Source organism: Eupeodes corollae, chromosome 1 (assembly GCF_945859685.1).
Source record: "Eupeodes corollae chromosome 1, idEupCoro1.1, whole genome shotgun sequence".
Classification (NCBI taxonomy): Eukaryota; Metazoa; Arthropoda; class Insecta; order Diptera; family Syrphidae; genus Eupeodes; species Eupeodes corollae.
This window is the reverse complement of record NC_079147.1, coordinates 36647660-36663699: the sequence shown is the minus strand read 5'-3', so window position 1 is coordinate 36663699 and position 16040 is coordinate 36647660. Positions and strand designations below refer to the sequence as shown.

General features: G+C 39.3%; 2 protein-coding genes across 2 annotated transcripts; one reads left to right on the top strand and one right to left on the bottom strand.

The window, feature by feature from the left end:
* Positions 1-5423: 5423 nt before the first annotated feature.
* On the top strand, positions 5424-6043 carry LOC129941803 (uncharacterized). Its single transcript, XM_056050532.1, has 2 exons — positions 5424-5563; positions 5636-6043. The coding sequence occupies exons 1-2, from the start codon at positions 5551-5553 to the stop codon at positions 5911-5913; spliced, it is 291 nt and encodes a 96-aa protein (XP_055906507.1). The 5' UTR covers positions 5424-5550; the 3' UTR covers positions 5914-6043.
* A 5685-nt stretch (positions 6044-11728) lies between these two features.
* On the bottom strand, positions 11729-12414 carry LOC129942043 (uncharacterized). Its single transcript, XM_056050839.1, has 2 exons — positions 12280-12414; positions 11729-12211 (listed from the first exon to the last, which is right to left on the bottom strand). The coding sequence occupies exons 1-2, from the start codon at positions 12287-12289 to the stop codon at positions 11754-11756; spliced, it is 468 nt and encodes a 155-aa protein (XP_055906814.1). The 5' UTR covers positions 12290-12414; the 3' UTR covers positions 11729-11753.
* Positions 12415-16040: the final 3626 nt, after the last annotated feature.

Below are 16040 nucleotides of genomic sequence, written 5' to 3'. Positions count from 1 at the left end.
CGTCGTTGCCCTTATACGGTCTGTAGAAGTGGTCCTTCACAATTGACTGCGGTTCCACTATGATGCTTCCACTTTGGTTTTTGCAGCCCCTCGGTTCTAGGTTTATGTACCTGTGAAATTCGTTTCACCTGTTGATAAGACTTTCGAACTTCATTCCTACTTTTAAACCTCTCAACATCTTCTACTCTTCTGCTCATAGAGCTCATGAGCAACTCCATCACGCCATCATGGCCACGAAAAACCTGATACTCCGACTGCATATGAACAAGGAAGACATCATCTTAACACAGGAGCCGTGGGTCTCAAACTCCATCATCAGAGGTCTCAGGACTCCTGATGGCTATAAAATATTGTATGCATCGGAGAAAGGTGAACCAAGGTCATGCATGTTAGTAAAAAATGACTTAAACATATTTTTACTCAACAATAACAGCGACAAGGACACCACCACCGCTGTACTAACAACGGATAAAGCCACCTACTGGCTCATATCCTCCTACCTTGGCCACGACAGCCCAATTCCAGGAAACACCTTGAGGAAGGCAATTGCGGACGCACAATCGAAAAAAGTTGGTCTCCTAATTGGTTCAGACGCTAACGCCCATCACACGGTATGGGGTAGCTCTGATATAAATGAGAGAGGGAGTACTTATTTGATTATTTACTAAGCACTAACCTACTCATAAGTAATATTGGTAATGAACCCACTTTTGTAACCAAAAATAGGAAAGAGGTACTTGATATTACACTTACCTCTGACTCGATCCACAATATGATTTTAAACTGGCATGTCTCAAAAGGGAATTCCTTCTCTGACCACAAATACATTCAGTTTGAGCTCAAAGATGTAGCAAATATATCTACGATTTCGAAATCACCGGAATACTAACTGGGAGCGTTATAGGGAAGTACTACACAACTGCTTAATCACAACCTTTTTAAAAGCTCCTCCAGTAAAGATGAACTAGACCTTTCTGTAAATCATCTCACCGAAGCCTTAAATGAATCAATGAGATCTTCATGCCCTGTAACCATTTTAAAGGGTAAAAAGAAACCTTATTGGTGGCGTAAAGAACTAGAACCATTCAGAAAGAGCTGTCGCAAACTCTTCAACAGATCTAAGTACACTAGATCTCCTTCTGACTGGGACTTATACAAACAAGCTCTAAAGCAATATAAAAAAGAATTAAGAAAGAGTAAGAGGTCTTCTTGGAGAAATTTTTGTGGTAAAATAGAAAATACTTCAGAAGCCTCAAGACACAGGAAAATTCTCTCAAAGACAGAAGCAGGCACGTGGAGTTTCAGAGATGAAGAATCTCTTAATCTGTTATTAGACACCCACTTTCCAGGTAGCTCTAAAATAATCAATGACTTAACATCAGAGTCTCTAGTTTATACAAGCGATTTAGTTGATCTAATAACGCGGGAAAAACTGCAATGGGTCATAGACAGCTTTGATCCATATAAATCTCCAGGACCAGACGGAATCATTCCGCCCGAACTACAAAAATGCTTAGACATGATCATTCCACCATTGGAAATCATTCTGACAACTTGTGTAAGGTTGAGATATATTCCCAAAGCCTGGAGAATGGCAAAAGTAGTCTTTATTCCCAAAGAAGGGAAACCCTCACACGTTAACCCTAAAGATCTACGACCAATCAGCCTATTTATCTTTCCTTCTTAAAACCTTGGAAAGATTGATTGAAATTTACATCAGACATAATTTAAAACCATGTCTCATTTCCACAGCTCAACATGCTTACTCTAAGGGAAAATCAGTAGAATCAGCACTTCACTGGCTGGTACGTACTATTGAACATTCCCTCGAATACAAAGAATATAACTTGCTGGCGTTCCTAGATATTGTAGGAGCTTTCAACAACGTCAGTAACCAGGCGATCACAACAGCAATGGATAAGCTGAAATTAGAGAACTCACCCATAGATCTTATAAGTCTCATGCTCAAAATCGAGGCACTTCCCAAGGTGGAGTCCTTTCACCTCTTTTGTGGAACATGGTAGTAAACGAACTACTTACAGCATTGGAAGCAGAGTGTTTCAAGGTGATTGCCTATGCTGACGATGTTGCGATATCCGTATCTGGGAAGCATCCCCAAGTTCTCTCGGAACTCCTACAAAATGCCCTAAACAGGCTAACTAAATGGGCTAAGCAAATGTGGATTGGACGTCAACCCACACAAAACAGAATTAATACTCTTTTCGAGAAGATATAAAATTCCTCAGATTAGCCCACCCAAGATTAGAGGAATACCATAAAGTTTTTCTGACCAAGCTATATATTTGGGCCTCATTTTAGACAAAAAACTAAATTGGAAGGCAAATATTGATAAAAGAGTAAAAAAGGCTACTGTAGCGCTTTTTACTTGTAAAAAGGCCATAGGATCAAAATGTGGCTTCTCCCCAAAAATAACCCACTGGCTATACACTTCGGTAATCAGGCCGATACTCATTTATGGAGCCGTCGTATGGTGGTCCGCACTGCACAAGATGGTAAATCTAAATAAGCTCATCAAAGTCCAGCGGTCAGCAGGTATGTGCATCACAGGAGCACTTCGCTCAACACCAACCGCAGCACTGGAAGTGCTTTTAAACCTAACACCACTTGACATCTTCTCTAAAAAGGTGGCTGCCAACTCATGTGTAAGGCTTAGAGCCACCTCTCAATGGACCAGTAACAATACTGGACATACTACTATTCTAGACAATTTCAGATCTATCCCAGATCGCTTAGACTATACCACCCCAAAAATGGTATTTGGTAAAAGATTCCTTGTGTCCATCCCTTCAAGATCCTCCTGGGAAGAAGGGAGACCCCTGGAAGACGATGCGGTACACTTCTATACTGACGGTTCAAGACCGATCACGGAGTTGAAAGTGGCATCTTTTCAGAACAACTGAATCTCAGTCTATCCTATACTTCCCAATCAATGTAGTGTATACCAGGCAGAAGTAATGGCGATTAAAGAAGCACTATCCTGGCTCAAAGAAAACGTTATATCTTGTAAGGATATACGAATTTTCTCAGACAGCCAAAAACTCTTCAACAGTCCACGATTGTCGATCATCTCTGAATGACATGACGGAATAGTTTAACTTTCACCTCATTTGGGTGCCGGGCCACAGAGACATTCCGGGAAATTGCAAAGCCGATGAGCTCGCCAAAAACGGAACACTTCTGCCTCATGTTAGACAAAAACATAACATAGGAACACCACTTGCTACATGCAAATATCTTCTCAATCAATATGCTCTAGAAACAACTAGATGGTCACAAATTACCACCTGCCTACCAACCAAGCAAATATGGCCAAGTATTGACTTAAAACGGTCAAAAGGCTTGATATCAATGAGCACACAAATTATAAGCTCTACAATTGGAGTAATAACGGGACACTGTCTCATAGGAAGACATGCTCTGAGGCTAGGGGTCTACACAAATGACTTCTGTAGAAGCTGCATGGACGAAGAGGAAGAGGAAAAGGTCCAACACCTTCTTTGTACATGTCCAGCACTCTCCATTAGAAGGAATTACTTTCTCGGTAATCCCTTCTTCAATAACACCAGTGAACTGGCAACTGGCAACACAAAACGTCTCTCTAACTTTATTAAAAGTACAAAATATTTGGTTTAAACTCATAACTGTCCCATGAGTAACCTCATTAGTGGTATCACAATGGATCCTTGAGGTCTACGTGTGTCAATGACATTTGGACAGCCACTCCAACCCAACCCAACCCAACCCAAGAGGTCGAAGAACATATCTTTGCTGTTGTCATCCTTCTCTTCTGTGGGGGCGTGCGCGCATATCAGGCTAATATTGCCAAACTTAGAATTGATGCGAATGGTCATAAGGCGCTCGTTGATGCACCTATAGCTCAAGACTTCTTGCCTAGGTCTGGCTCCAATGACAAAGCCGCGTTCAAATAAGCGCTGTTGATTTTCGCGGTAGCAGTCACCATAGTAAATGTCTCAGTTTTTCATCTTTTGTTTCGCCCGGCCCACGCATCGTATTTCCTGGATGGCGGTGATGTCTGCTTTATAGCAGTTTAGGGCCTACGCTAATTCTTCGGCCGCACGTGGTCTGTTAAGGGACCTAGCATTTACGTGCGTATCCGAAGTTCGTTGTCCTTAATTTGTTTGCGTAGGTTGTCAACAGTGAAGCCCTCCGTATACGAGGCTTGTTGGTGCTTCGCAACTATGAAGTTTTTACGTGGCCAGGAAGTCACCCCGACGGCACAACCCCCAACCTGGAGGGCCAGATCCTTAGTATAACTATAAGGACGGGGAGCCGGATAAAACCGCTCCTTACAGGCCTGGTCCGAATAAGTCGAAGAAGCTCTATACGGTGTTCACTAAGTAGTTCAACCTTACTGGAACTGTAGAAGCCAACGTTGATTCCGTCTCGAGAATTCAAACGCTGCCGTCTGGATAAGGAGATGTGCCTTAGTGGAAACACCTCTTCCCCTCTCTCGTTTGCTGCCCCCAACAACTTTCCACTTTGGTTGGAACCCAATCTCCAATTGAGGTACTAGGCACCCGATGTTCACCACGGGGAGGTGAGAGTAGGAGTTGAGTTTTAATTAAAACCTGTAGACGCTTATGTCCTCTTGAATGCAAATGTCTACCATTTGAACATCGTGATTAAGCTCTGCTTTTGGTAAATAATTCGAAAAATTTTAAAATCATCTGCATAGATTAGCGATATTAAATTTTTCAAAAGAAAAAGCTAATCATTAATAAATAAAAAACAGCAATGGACCAAGCTGACTCCCTTGAGGTACACCAGAATTGACTTTAAATGATGACATGGTTTGGTTACTCCTCAATATGATGCTGTAATATCTATCTATCATTTCAGAGACTCGTCATTCGTCAAAAAGTAGAAACAATAGATAGGAAATTGAAAAAAAGACAAATGTTTACATAACATTCTATCAGGACCAAGACTAAAACATCAATTTAGTTTTTAAATATAAGCTTTACAAATCAAAAAATGTATTGATGTGAGTTGATTGTATTTGTGTATGTTAGGAAAAAATTAATGCAGAGAACATAATATCAGGACTTTTTTTCTTCTAAGTGTCTCAAAACTCAATTTAATGTACATACATATATAGTAATTCACCTTTAAAGGAAAATGTTTAGAACTTCTATTTTTAAACCAACTGCCATAAACCATTACTCATTTTGTATGAGCAAAGCCTTTCAAGGAAAAACAAATAAGTAACATTCTTATTGGGAAAAACACATCGGTTTAACCTTCTACCATATTATTACAACAATTACTACGAGTATTGTTGTTTAATTTCAAGATCAAAGCCGCAATTTATAATTGATTGATTGATATCATCATTATCTTTGACTCAACACCTATTTTTTTCATTCCACTTGAAAGTTTCATGTTAAAACATTAATTGCAGTTGCATTTTCTTCAAATATTTACAAAAGAGAATTTTTGTATTATGAAGTGTCATAAATTTAAGTATAAATATCTTCATTAGTCGAAATTGAAAAGTTAAGTCTCACAATGAAGGCAATAAGTAAGTTTGATTTAATAGAGCATTCGACTAGATATATTTTCAAATTCCTATTTCGTTTCTTTCTTCTGTAAGTTTCCTTAGTTTGTTTGGTCGCCATTTTTGGCATTGTCCTTGGATTCTCAGATCTTCGCGATGGTCGTCCTGGATGTGAAACAGATAGGGAACTACAACAGGTATATTACCGAAATTTGTGGGATGCAAATGCCTATTGGGTATGCAAGAAGAAAGGAGTTCCAGCTACAGCAATGCGCTGTGACGAAGGTGGTTTTCAGGCAAGGTTAAGAAAATGTGTTAGCTGGGATGATTGGGAATGGGAAGATCCTGTTGCTCCACCATCAATTGCTCATTAAGTGAATAAGGAAAGGGTCATAATAATTGAACATTTTTAAACTGATGGACCTCTAATATAATATTTTTGCTTTATAAAATTATTAATAAATAAATAAATATATATTTACGTTGCCGAAGAGATAAATAAATTTATTGTTTTGCTTATCTACGAAAAAACCATGATTTTGCAAGTATAATTTAAAGTTGATTCCGAAGAAGATATTGAACCACTTGTAGATTGCATTTTTAACAGAATATTATCAAGGCATTTGACAAATTAGGTCATGAAATTGTTCTTAATAAATTAAGAAAAAATGTACTTAACCGATTTGTTATTTCATCATATCTTAAAAGTAGATATCATCTTCAGGAGAAGCACTTCATGTCAACTAAAAGTCAATTCTGGTGTACCTCATGGAAGTCAGCTTGGTCCCTTATTGTTTTTTTTATTTATTAATGTCTTGCCTTCTATTTTAAATAAACTCCTTATCATTAATTTATGCAGATGATGTTAAACTTTTTGAATTATCTAATCCATCAAAGATTGTAAAGAGTTACAAGGAGATCTAAATACATTTTGGGAATGAAATAATCAAAATTGTTTGATTTTGAATATTGGCAAATGTGCCGCAATGTGCTTTACACGCAAAATTTATATAGGGTTTTTCAATAAGGGCGGTAAGATATTGTGCGCTGTGTGGCACTCAGCGCCGGCCGTCCTGCTGGAAACACATTTCGTGGTTCAATTTAGTTATTAACGTCGTTTTCACAAAAATACGGACCATTTACGCCGCCGTGCGCCGGCCCAAATTACACACCAAACGATAACTTTTTGAGGATGCATTATAACCTGCTGAACCTCGCGTGGGTTTGTGTTGTCCCATATACGGCAATTTTGCTTGTTAACCCATTCAATAAAAAAATGCGCTTAGTCACTAAAGATGATTTTCGGCCAAAAGTGGGTCCTCTTCCAAACAATTCAAAGCCCAGTCAGCGAACAAACGGCGTTCGCGTTGTCTATGGTCATGAACTTTGAGCTCACGAGTCAGTTGGATCTTGTACTGGTGTAGGCCCAAGTCCCGACTGCGAAAGGCCGAGTTCTTGTGCACTGTGAGGAATAGACTGCCTCGGGTTCTGCTGTACACTTTCAAGGACCGTGGCGATGTTCTTGGCCGATCTTGCGTTCCGGGTGTTGGCTGATTGTTTAATAAACCGGTTGTCTCAAATTTGGCTACCAAATGTTGAAGAGTCGACTGTGAAGGGCACCACGTCTACCGTAAAATGTACACAATGCGCGCAACGTTTGCGTTAACGAACACTCATTTTGATAATAAAGTTTTATCATTTGAATTAATCGTGTAAAATGCCATGATGATTTGATATAAACAACTGAATAATAAACAAAAGATTTGACAGATGTCACCAAAACAAAATATCCACCAGAGGGCGTCAAAATCTACCAGCGCCAATTTAAAAATTCTGTATAGTAAATTATAACTTTATGTTCGGATTCGGCCTATAATTGTAGGTCCCTTCCATTCCTGACAACAGTACTCGCACACAGGAATGGTTGCGAGTTGTAAGTCACTAGGCCCTGGTTCACAACGGACTGTTGCGCTACCCAATTTATTTATTTATTGGTTATGTTCCTCGACTTCACCAAGGCATTTGACACGTTCAGTCACAATACAATTTTGGATGTCTTTTACAGAATTGGCATTAGGGGAACTCTATGGAAATGGATGGAGAGCTAACGCATAGAAAGAACATTTAGAGTTAAGGTTGGAAGTTCATGGAGTAAAGAAAAAAGCTGCACACATGGTGTACTACAAGGTTCAAAACTGAGTCCGGTCCTTTTTATACTTTTTACGGATGCACTCCTACGGATTTTTAAGAAAAGCACAGCTTTTGCATATACAGACGATATAGCGTGTGTTTGTCAGGCACGTGTGTCTTGAAACCGCGATTTCTACGATACAACAGGGGTTTGATGAAATCACTCGATGGTGCCACGGTTTTGGATTAGCCATCAACGCCACCAAAACGAAAATTATGCACATTCGTGCAACAAACAAACAAAAAGAGACAGTAAACATTTTCTTTCTTTCTTTACGCTTGAGTTTTGCACAATTCTTTCCAGAACGATGTTGAAGAAGTCGCATGACAGTGCATCGCCTTGTCTAAAACCTTTTTTGACATCAAATGCATCGGTAAGATCTTTTCTGACCTTGATAGAGCAGCGTGCATTCTCCATCGTCATTCTGCACAAACGGATAAGTTTGACAGCGATGCCAAAACTAGACATTGCTCGGTAGAGCTCTTCCCTATAGATGCTGTCATACGCGGCTTTAAAATCGATAAAGAGATGGTGGGTATCGATTTGAAGCTCCTGGGTTTTTTCCAAGATCTGCCGTAGTGTGAATATTTGGTCGATAGTGGACTTTCCTGGTCTGAAGCCACACTGATAAGGACCAATCAGGTTGTTGACGAATGGCTTCAGACGTTCACATAATACGGCAGAGAAGATCTTATACGCAATGTTAAGGAGACTGATGCCTCTGTAGTTGGCGCAGTTTAGAGGGTGTCCTTTCTTATGTATACTATGCTGAGATTCCACTCATCGGGCATGCTTTCTTCCGACCATATTATGCAGATGAGTTGGTGCATGCTCCGTACCAAATCATCGCCTGCTGCTTTGAATAATTCGGCAGCGATGCCGTCAGCTCCAGAAGCTTGGTTTGACTTAAGTTAAAATATAGCTATCTTCACTTCGTCAAGGTCGGGTAGGCGGAATTGTTGATCTGCGACGCCGAGGTTGAGTGGTTCTATCTCCCTTATAGCGGAATTCGGTTCGTCATCGCCGTTTTATAATTTGGAAAAGTGGTCTTTCCATATTCTCAGCATCAACTGCGGTTCTACTACGATGTTCCCCTGATCGTCTTTGCATGCTTTGGTTCGTGGCTGGTACCCTTGGGAGGTTTTTTTTTACCTTTTGGTAAAATTTACGAACCTTATTCCTGTTGTGACATCCCTCTATCTCCTCGATCACGCGCTTCTCTTGCTCTCTTTTTTTCCATCTTAGAAGCCGGTGTTCCTCTCTCATCTTCTGCTCGTAGAACTCGCGAGCAGCTCTAGTCCTTTTGTGCAGCTCCGGTTTGTATGCCTCTTGTTTCGCTGCGTGAGCTTGCCGGCATTCGTCGTCAGACCAGGGGTTTTGCTGTGGTGGCCGTGTTAAACCTAGCACTTCAGAGGCGGCATCTCTGATGGCTGCAAGGCAATATTGCCACTGGTTTTCAATGCTTAATGCAGGCAGCATAGGACTCCTTACGAGGTTATTAGAGACTCGATCGGAAAAGGACATGGCAGTCTCTTGCGATTGTAGCCGTCTAACGTCGAATCTTCTCACAGCTTATTTGGCTTGGATGGGGATATCCGCAGACGTACCTTGGCTACAACGAGGTAGTGGTCCAAGTCAATGTTGGCCCCTCGGAATGTTCGGATATCCTGTATACTGAGAAGTGTCGTGCGTCGTACATATCCGAAGTTCGTTGTCCTTATTTCGTTTGCGTGGGTTGTCAACAGTGAATCCGTCCGTATCCGAGGCTTGTTGGTGCTTCGCAACTGAAGTTATTTTTTACGTGGCCAGGAAGTCACCCCGACGGCACAACCTCCAACCTGGAGGGCCAAATCCTAAGTATAACTCCAAGGAAGGGGAGTCGGATAAAAAACTCCTTACAGGCCTGGGCTCCAAATATGTCGAAGAAGCCCTATAAGGTGTTCACTAAATAGTTCAACCTTACTGTAACTGTAGACGCCACCGTTGATTCCATCTCGAGAATTCTTCCGCTGCCACCTGGATAAGGAGAGGTGCCTTAGTGGTAATACTTATCCCCCCTCTCTCGTTTGCTACCCTCAACAACTTTCCACTGGGGTTGGAACCCAATCTTCAGTTGAGATACTAGGCCCCCGATTTTCACCACGTTGAGGTGAGAGTAGGAGTTGATAGACAGGGGTGGGTTTTGAGAAAAACCTGTGGACGCTTGTGTCCTCTTGAATGAACATGTCTACCATTTGAACATTAACAGAGGAGAATCGTATCATGATTAATAAAAACCATCTACATTTGAAGTGCTTGAATGTGGAAAATATATTTAGGATGACAGCAGTTCTTGAATAATACGACGATTTAAGATTCCAGCGACCTATTTCATATGGTGTAAACACTAGAAGACGAGCGCAAGGTCTATTTGAAATACCGATGAAATACAACAACTACGGAAAACGACAACTTAACTATGCGATACCATCAAGTATGAACCAACTTCGAACAAATCCTAAAAATATTCGAGACTTTAAAAAACTTAAACATAATTTTAATTTTTCTATTTAAATTTAATTTTTAGCACCACGCACTTATAAAAGTAAATTAAAAGTTGTAATTTATCTTTGTTCTTAAATTAAACTCGGATAATTTATATATTTTTTGTTCGTTTTTCTTTAATTAATATAAAACTGTTTAATATTAAAATCCAATCAATTCAAATACTTTGTAATTTCAATAACCTACAGGCTACAGATAAGCAAAAGCTTCGTGGGTAACACGAAGCTTAAAACTTTTGAAATATGATCAAATAAAAATCTAAAAAAAATGCTCATCTATACTAAATCTATAGCCAAATTTTCAAGCCGGAACGACTCCAATACACGGCACCAATTGCTCGTTGGCGTCCGACAGTTGGTTTTCCATCAACCCTCTGCTAACCGGAATGATAGGTTAACCTTTCAAATTGTCTCTGACTGCAATTAGCAAAAGAAATAAACAAGAAATTCCTCGGGAGAAGACGATATAGTCGAAGAATCCTCCTGAAACATAGTTCTGCCACACCAGGAACATTACTTTGCTTTTAAGTACACCGAGGAAGAAACAAATTGTTTTGGTGGCTTCGACTTATCTCAATACCTGAGAAATAACACTCGTTTAGGCAAATATTATTCTCCACTTTAATGATACAACAGATGGGACGGATAATTTTGATCAATGCATTTAAGGTCCCTCAAAGAACGAACAGGTACCCAATGCGGATGTTTTTCGGTATGCTTGTTCAAGTCCAGTAAATGCTCGAATTCTGTGGAAACTTCTGCGATCACAGTCCTAAAAAAAAAACTAATTGATGTTCCCACCTTCCTCATGCTACAAAAGAGATTTGAGGAACCATGTCTGCGGAAAGAGCTGCGTGTGGTTACAAAAAGCACTCAAAAAATTGATAACAAGTCTAATATAAACCTTATACAAAGAGTTACTTTTAATCAAGCACAGAGGTGTGTACAATAATATCAAACGTCTGTAAACCCTAGCCTTTAATATTGCAAAATAGATAAGTTCTAAATTGTTCTCGGAAAAAAAAACATTTTTTCCAGCATTTTGGCTTTTACGACAAGTTTTTGAAACCCCATCTTTGAATTAAGTAACCAAACCAAAACCATAAGCAATGTTGAAGAACTCTCCCACAAACATTATTAAATCAGCTAAGTCTTAAAATATCCACACATCCTGTTCAAATGGTTTTGGCAATGAGGTACCCCATGAGGCCTGGATGAGGGGGGCCGCTAAGGGTAAAGTCAGTTTAGATGTCCACTATCATCTTCAAATCTATTGATGATGGTATCGTTGAACCAATTGTTAAATAAAGACGAAATCATTTGAAGATCACAAATTTCTCGATCACTTTTTGCATTAAGAATTCTTTTATTTTGTCTTCATTGTTTTTTTTAGTTAATTGCAAATACTGTGAAATAATTTCTCTGTTTCACTTAAACAAGAAAATTCCGTAGATATTTATTGCAAACAAAATATCATTATTTAATAACTATCAGTGCATCCCGTTATAGTTCTCCACGATTCCCAGGGAATACATCCCAAATAACCATCATGTGCAACAAATCCTCTGTTTTCAGCACAACGTAACACCAATGGCTCAGAACTGCTACTGCTGCACAAATAATACGATGTAGGATCATTTGGTACAGGATGTGGACTTAAAGAGTTAGCTCCCTCGCACGACTTAAGTTTTGGTACATTTTTTCTCAAAATACATCCATCATTCCATTCTTCCCAGCGGATACATCCAGAAACCGTCTCATTGCTTTTGAAACCATATCCAGTGTTGCAACTTGTCACTGCAGCTTCATTTGTCTTCGAATCACAATAGCTAATGTGGGTGGGATTTATTGTGCCCCATGTTTGATCGGTAAACAGACATTCTTCACTCAAGACCGCACTGATCCCCAAGACCGTAAACACACAAAGAATTTCAAAAACTAAAATTTGGTTAGAAAAACTATTTTAATTAACTGTTTTTAAATTCTTAATATTATTAATTATATACCTTTTAACATTTTAGATATTTGTATGCCTCTAAATTTTGATTGATACTAACTTATAAAAATCAAATATTTGTTTGCTAAAGTTTGTATAAAATCAATTAATAAATATCAAAGCTTGATAATTCGGTTGATAACAACCGTATTTATAAATAATCAATTCGCTGAAAAATCATACTCTGATTTAATTAATTTTTTGTATAGATAATAATGATAAATTAATATATATAAAATAGATACTAAAAATATGAAAAGAATGATTATTTAAGCGATAACTTCTTCGGGGATCTACACATTTCTTTTGAATTGTTCATCAATTTCTACATAATAAAGATATCAAAATGATTTTAACAATTAAACTATAATCATAAGTGGAAGAGGTATACATTGAATTAAGTAGCAAGTAATGGAAAGTGGATGAATCAGTTTGAAATTTGATTCAGTCTAGACATTTTAAATTAAAAAAATAAGAAATGTACTAAAATTTAAATGTCTTAAATTAGAAAAAGAAATGATATAAAATGAAGCAGTACTCACTTAAGAAATTGCTTCTGATCTTCGTTTTTAGTACAAGTTGAGTATTGGATTCTTCCATTAGCTTTAGTCCACGTTCTGCTGTGTCGTTGACAATTTTTAAAGATTCGACTATCTGCTTTGCTTTCGTATAATTTGGTTGGTCATTCCAAATTGTTGGATCACTATGCAAAAATTCCTAAGAACATCTTAATATTTCAAAAGGTTTTATGATTTACCTGACGTAAGGTCTAATAAAAAATGTTGGGTTGGCTTTAGATGTGATTTCTTTTTTACTTCTTCTTCTTGCTCGTCTTCTTCAAAAAATTTAGAAACTATTTTTTGGTTCTCTTAACATCAACCTATTATCAAAAAACAAAAACGCTACTCATTCCTTATTCAAGAACGATGATTAAGGAACGTTTGTATTGCAATATCAGCTTCTTTATATGAATTATGGCTGAAACACAAACACGCTTCAGGTTCGGCTTCGTCTGACGTATACGAGTTCAGCCATAGGAATTCAATGCATGCTATCACAATGAAGCTTTGACTTCACGTTTCATTGGACAGTCGTAAGGAAATGAACGTAATGTTACGTAATGGAACTCTAAACGGAAGCTCTTGTTTAAATTTGCTGAACATTTGCTTTGTCTGACAGCTCAACAGCTTTAAAAAAAAGTCAACAAACAAAATACATTAGATTTAGGAGGGATTCAATAGTACCCGTGGCATGATGGTGAGTGCGTTGAACTGTAACAGGCCAGTCAAAAAGCCGAAAAAAGTCGAACAGTTCGACAGGCTCCAACACAAAAATTCGTGGATCCCAAATTCTCTTACGCCCAAATGGTGTCAGGGAATGGGAATACGAGACAGGCTCCACCAACGGTTGCCCCCAAGGCCCCTGTGCCTAAGGCACCAGAGGTGCAGCCTGACATTGTAGCCTTGTTGTTGAGCATTAAAGGTCAACTAACAGGGCTGCAAAAGTCAGATAAAGGAGCAAGGCAAAAGGGTAGATCATCTCTACTCTTTGCTGCCTGGCCTGGCGCAATTTAGACCATAATGGGCGCGCTGCCGGAGACGCGCCTTAAAGTCCTAGCTGTGAATGTAAATTCACTGATAAGGATTGAACGAAGAGCCAATATGTTCCAATTGTTGAAAGACTACAGTCCCGATGTGTTTATGGCTAGCGAAACTAAGCTAAACCACAAACACAAATTGACTCATAAAAATTACAATATCGTAAGAAGAGACCGGCCTGACTCCACTCAAGGGGGCGATGTCGCTCTCTTTATACGAAAAGGCATTAATTAAAAAGTCATATACAATAATGAATTGCGAAAGCTCAAAATGCTAGTAGTTTTCGTTGTATGCATCTCTCTCTCAAGGGAAGCAGATTTATATGATTGCGGCTTAGGCGGCTGGAGCTCCGCAGGTCACTTACTTTGCATCAGAACTCGAGATTGTTTATAGGGAACTTAAACTGAGCTTGGATGAAAACTATTTCATCTTGGCCGGTGATTTGAACGCAAAACATGAAGATTGGGGAAATCAACATAATAATTCTAGAGGTAACCATCTTTTTAATTTGATGAATCTTTACAGCGTTGAATATGGTGTCGACCTGCTGGCTACTGAAAAGCCATCGTATTCAAGAAGTGGCTCCTTTCTGGATCTTTTGCTGTACGACACCAGACTGACAGTTACAGACAAAGTGGGTAATCACCCTCGAAACTGCCTACAGACAGTCGAGTACGACAGTGATCACTGCGGACTGGCTGCTGTAATGCAGATTCCGAACGAACGCGTGGAGTTGGAGGAATACGTTGCAACGCATTCTTATAATTACAGTAAGATGCGTTGGCCTCGTTTCACCAACGCCTTAGCGAGAGAACTTCGTTCGAGTGACATAGCCCCATCAAACAACAGAAACCTGACATATACAGAAATTGACCAACACTTACAACAGATGGACGAAACAATAAAACGAACGATGGAACGGACAATACCAAAGTACAAAGAACGGGACCAAATGGACGCTTACAGAAACGCGACTATTGACGCACTACGTAGGCACAAGAGTGGCTTACTGACAAGACTCAAAAACTTGTACAGACGACTTACAGACCCACACGACTTGGAGGTTAGGACACTGAAGTCGTCAATAAAAAATGTCAATCTGTTGATTAAGGAGAACTACAGGCTATCAATTAACAAGTACTGTGACCGCAAGATCCGGTCAGTTAATTCTAGTGACCCTAGTATGTTCCCTAAAATCAACAAGATATTCAGGAAAAAGAACGACAATGACCTTCCGAGTCTGAAACTCCAAAGAACCGAAGAAAACAGAGACGTACTCATGACAGCGCAAATAGATCCAGAAGAAGCCATCTTTGACGATGACTATTACATAATTGAAGATCCGAAGGAAAAAGTGGAGGCGGTGGGAGCTGCCTTCCAGCAAGTGGACAAGGTGAATGTTAGCATTCGCCCCAACCACGACCTGGAAAACAGAGCCCTACTTAATCACTTTTACCTTCGAAATGATATGACACAATGGCGATCTGAGAACCGCGGTTTCATGTGGTTCAATGACGATTCCTTGGCAAATGCCATAATCGCCGAGCAAACGGGACCAAATCCCTTGTTAGTGACGAAGGTTGAGCTTCAGCTCATCTTCAATTCAATAAAAAACAAAAAGTCAGCAGGTGTCGATGGTATATCCAACGTTGTACTAAGACATTTACCGATGGAAGCAATTGACATTTACACCACGCTCTTCAATAATGCACTGAATAATGCATATTATCCAGTGCATTGAAAGACTGCTGTGGTTCATCCTCTCCCGAAAAAGGGAAAGGACAACTCCAACCCGTCAAATCTTCGTTCGATAAGTCTTCTTCCGAGCATCAGCAAAGTTTTCGAAAAGATCATTAATAGGGTTCTGACTAAGTGGGCTCCGGACAACAAATTAATTCCGGATAAACAGTTCGGGTTCAAGGCGGTTCATGACACAATTCATGCTGCGTCTAAACTCGTTTCTGAAATCCAATGGAATAAATCAAAACAATAATGCACAGGTGCTGTTCTGGTTGATTTGGAAAAGGCCTTTGACACCGTATGGTTAGAGGGTCTTTATCTAAAACTGAGCAGGCTTGGCATAAGCAAACCATTGTTGTATATACTTTATGATATGCTTAACGGTAGAAAGTTTGTTGTCAAAAGTGGCAATGTAACTTTTACCACAACATTA